The sequence below is a fragment of the Procambarus clarkii genome, chromosome 80, assembly GCF_040958095.1.
Source record: "Procambarus clarkii isolate CNS0578487 chromosome 80, FALCON_Pclarkii_2.0, whole genome shotgun sequence".
Classification (NCBI taxonomy): domain Eukaryota; kingdom Metazoa; phylum Arthropoda; class Malacostraca; order Decapoda; family Cambaridae; genus Procambarus; species Procambarus clarkii.
This window is the reverse complement of record NC_091229.1, coordinates 17,042,800-17,047,321: the sequence shown is the minus strand read 5'-3', so window position 1 is coordinate 17,047,321 and position 4,522 is coordinate 17,042,800. Positions and strand designations below refer to the sequence as shown.

The 4,522-nt window shown below is 37.0% G+C and overlaps 1 protein-coding gene across 1 annotated transcript; it reads right to left on the bottom strand.

Annotated features, from left to right (window-relative positions):
- Window positions 1-3,911: 3,911 nt before the first annotated feature.
- LOC138357893 (probable H/ACA ribonucleoprotein complex subunit 1-like protein) lies at window positions 3,912-4,217 on the bottom strand. The gene has a single exon (XM_069315062.1). It carries the CDS (start codon window positions 4,215-4,217, stop codon window positions 3,912-3,914), a length of 306 nt encoding a protein of 101 aa, XP_069171163.1.
- Between the last annotated feature and the right edge of the window lie 305 nt (window positions 4,218-4,522).

Below are 4,522 nucleotides of genomic sequence, written 5' to 3'. Positions count from 1 at the left end.
GTAGTGTCAGCGTTGACTGTGAGAAACTGGAGACGGTGCCGCCTTATATACCCACCATGAGACGCGCTCCGTATTCCAGGGTTTTCAAGGCTGGGGGATGACTTTTTGCTTTGGTCATGCGGAAATGTCCTGGTATAATACAGATCACTCAGTCACGAATCCTTTGTTTTTGTTTTATTAACAGCATATGTATGTTCTGTCTCTGAAATACAGATACGGATAATGGAAACATTTATAAAGTGCTTAATTAGGTTGAATGATTAGAATTGATGAGCATGTGTAGATGTGATCAAGTGTTTGTGTATATATGTAATATTTAATGTTACTTTACAATTTGAATTACCATAGGTCAATATCTTATACCCTGTTGAATGAGGCTTGTAATGACAATGCTGTCCGCAAAATTGATGTGAGCAACCGCTCTGGATCTGAATGATTGTGCACGTTTCTTTTTACCCAATGCCTCTGTACACCTGGCAGTAAATAATTGAGTTAGGTAACTGTTGAGAAGTTGAAGCTTGTAGATGGTTTCTAGAGCGACCATGCGGGCCTACCATGCAAACGTGAAGTACATATTTAATAAGACCTTGTGACCCGACGAAAAAAATATTGTTCTTAAAACTATATTTCTACCCCTGCAAACTGTATATTTATATCATGCAAAACAGGATGGTTTAATCTACACAACATCTTTCTAATCTTCAAAGCGACATATTTTTACCTCTGCAATTCTACATATTGCTACCTTGCGCAACTGTATATGCTACTCCAGAAACGTATTTGGTTCTATCCAACACAAATTCATATTTCTACCCTTGAAAAATGCATATTTCTACCCTACTCAACTACCTGCTTATAACCCGCAAAAACTATATGCTTCTACCTAACAAAACTACATGTTTCAACACACCATATCTACCATTTTCAACCCAATATATTTTTATATTTCAACCTAACAAAACTACATGCCTTTCCCGGTGGTTACATATTTCTACCCTGAAAACTACACATTTGTACTCATCACAACAATGTTTTTATACCATAAAAATTTAAACATTTCTACCCAAAAAGCTGAATACTTCTGCTCTGCACAACTACAAATGTCTAACAAACACATCAACATATTTCTGCACTACACAACTACGTACTTCTACTTAACCACAATAAATAAATGGTGTTACTTATAAAACTTCTCGTTTCTACGCAACCGAATTGCACGTTGCAACTTTACACAACTACATGTTTCTACTCTTCATAGTCAGATATGTCTACCAAACAGAACCAAATATATCTACCTCACTAATCTACTTGATTTTGAAAGTTTTCTTAATACTCTGTAAAAAGAACGGGAATGGTTCTTGAACTATTCTCCTCTGTACTGAGGTTATCCCTACTTTTCATCAATGAATTGTCACGTTAGTGCTTTGTTCATTTCATTTAAAATTTTCATTGAAGAAATGTCGTCAAATTCTGAGCTCTTCAAGTTGATAAATATAGCATATTTATACATTAGTTCACCTCTTAGAGTCTTTTTTTGCTAAAACTAAATGATTTATTAAATACAATCCAGGAGATGATGAAATTCAATTTTCTTGATAGGTGTTCTTTGCAGCTTTCTGTATACAGTGCTACGGTTCTGGCCGACTGAGGTCAATGTTGCAGACTCAAACTACGTGAACTGTTAATGAACAAAAATTACAAATATTCACATATAGTTGAGAGTAAACGGAGTTAATGAAGTATCTAATTAAACAATTTCAAAGAGGCAGAGGAGTATTTGTATATATATATATAATTACTATCGTATGATAGGGTTCTGCAGCAATTGATACAGAAGTCTATAGTTTCATTTTATTGCATGAAAAATATAACAGCTTATTAAAGATTACAGCAAACTTATCCGATTGTTAAGGAATTATTTATCACCTCTATAAAATTCCAGGTAATTTAAACAAAAATACATTTATTATTCAGTGTGGTCTCTGGCTACACTGTGGTCGGAAAAATGGCCGAAAATGTTAGGGAAAATGGATAGTAAACTTTTTAATGGAGAATATTTATTAGAAAAATAAATGAATACAAATATATTGACATTTTGGCAGAAAAATTAGATTAAGTACACATAATGAAATCTGTTGATTGACCAACCAAAGATTAATTATATTTTTTCAGAAGCTCGAATCACGTAGATTGATATCTTTTAACCGCAAAGAGAACAAATTGTTTTTATCTTTATAATTGATTAACAAGAAAATTTTCCTCTTTCTTGAGTGCATCCTTTTCCACCCCGTCATGCACAGCTTTAAACATCAAGTGCAGCTCTTCCTCCACGAACTGCACCGGCTCAATGCTCATACATCTGTTACTCCACAATGTACAAGTCCCACTTTTACAACAACAGAAAACAGAGATTCATTGTGAGGGGTGAGACCTCAGACTCGCGTGATGTCACCAGCGGAGTCCCAGAGTATTCTGTACAAACTGAGGACCTATCTTGTTTCTGATATACGTGAATGATCTCTTAAGAGGTATAGACTCATTCCTCTCAATGTTTACTGATGATGCTAAAATTATGAAAATGATTAAGACAGGGGGAGGACAGCAAGAGGCTACAAGATGACTTGGACAGACTGAAGGAATGATTCAACAAATGGCTACTAGAGTTTAACTCGACCACATATAAAGTGATGATGATAGGCGTAGGGAGCAGGAGGCCAAACACAAGGTAACAGTTGGGAGAGGAAATCCTTCAGTAGTGAAGACGAGAAAAAGATCTGGTGGTTGATATCACACCAGAGCTGTCCCCTGAAGCCCCACAATAAAAGGATAACATCAGCGGCGTATGTGAGACTGGCAAACAAAGGAACTGCCTTCAGAAACTTGTGTAAGGAGTCATTCAGAACCTTGTTTACCTCATATTTCAGACCAATACTGGAAATTACGGCTCCAGCGTGGAGTCCCCATCAAGTAAAACAAAAAACGAAGATAGAAATGATTCAATGATATTCCACCAGGCTAGTCCATGAGCTGAGAGAAAGATTACTGGAACTGAACTTAACGACACTGGAAGACAAAAGAGTTAGGGGCAGATATGTTAACCAAACCACACAGTAGAAAGTAAAGAGAAGTCGACATTTCGGTCCGTCCTGGACCATTATCACTACCGACTTGATAAAGGTCCAGGGCGGACCGAAACGTCGTCGTCTCTTCACTTTCTATTGTGTGATTTGATCAACATTTTTCAGCCACGTTATTGTGACTCCTCATCTACAGGGGCAGATGTGATAAGTAACTACAAAATTCTCCGAGGATTTGACAAGTTTGATAAAGATGTACTGTTTATCATCGTAGGTACGCGAACAAGGGGACAGGTGGAAACTAAGTACACAAATGAGCCCCAGGGACGGTTGAAATAACTTTTTCAGCTTCAGAGTAGTTAACAGATTGAATGCATTAGGCAGAGATGTGGTAGAGGCAGACTACATACACAGTTTCAAATGAAGATAAGATAGGGACCAATAGGCACAGAAATCTGTATACGAGTTAAATCCACAAGGGCCGTGATATTCTCTATCACGAGATGATAGACGGTTGAGAGGCGGAACCAAAGAGCAAAAGCTCAACTTCCGCTAGGACAACAAAGTGAATACTACATTCTTGACATCCCCTCTCCGGTAAAATATATTCTCCTCTATAAGACCAAGGGAATCCGGCACCTTTTGGACCAGCATTTTTTTAACAAATGGATTAACGCTAATATTAACACTATGGATTATATATGCAAGGAAATATTAACTAGGATAATAGTAGGAAAATTCATCACATAATTTTTAATTTATTTATTTCGTGTTCCTAAATTCAGATTTTCTGAAAAGAAATCATCAAATAATGTCAGGCTTGACAGCTGATCATCAGCCATAATATCCACCTCGTCTAAATCCTCCGAATCCGCTTCCGAAGCCACCTCCGAAGCCGCCACCGAAGCCTCTACCACCTAAGTAGCCAGGATCGGCCTCAGGGTCAGCTTCGGCACTCCTCCTTCCACGATATCCTCCATATCCTCCCCCGAAGCCACCTCTATGGAAGCCTCCACCGAAACCTCTCCTGAAGTGACCGGGTTCGGCATCTGGGGAAGGCTCAGCGCTTGTGGCCACCAAGCACATGGCAGCCAGGAATGCTACAACGATCTGGTGGATGAACATATATAATAATTTCATCGTTCATTAATGAGAGAGAATCAGAGATAAGAGTCTTAGTCATAATCGCTTTATTCCAACTTTGAGTCCCGAAAGTTGTTGAAGTATGTTCTAAGGCATATTCAGTGTATGAAATGCTAATAAATTTGTAGCAAATATATATTTATTGTATAACGAATGAACCAATTTGTTTTAATTTAAAATACAGATTAATTAAATTTCCATTTTTTATATATATATTATTATATTGAAATAAATTTGGCATATTAAACATGTAAATATTTTACGAAAATAATATGTAGGACTTTGCACTTGACTAGTAAATA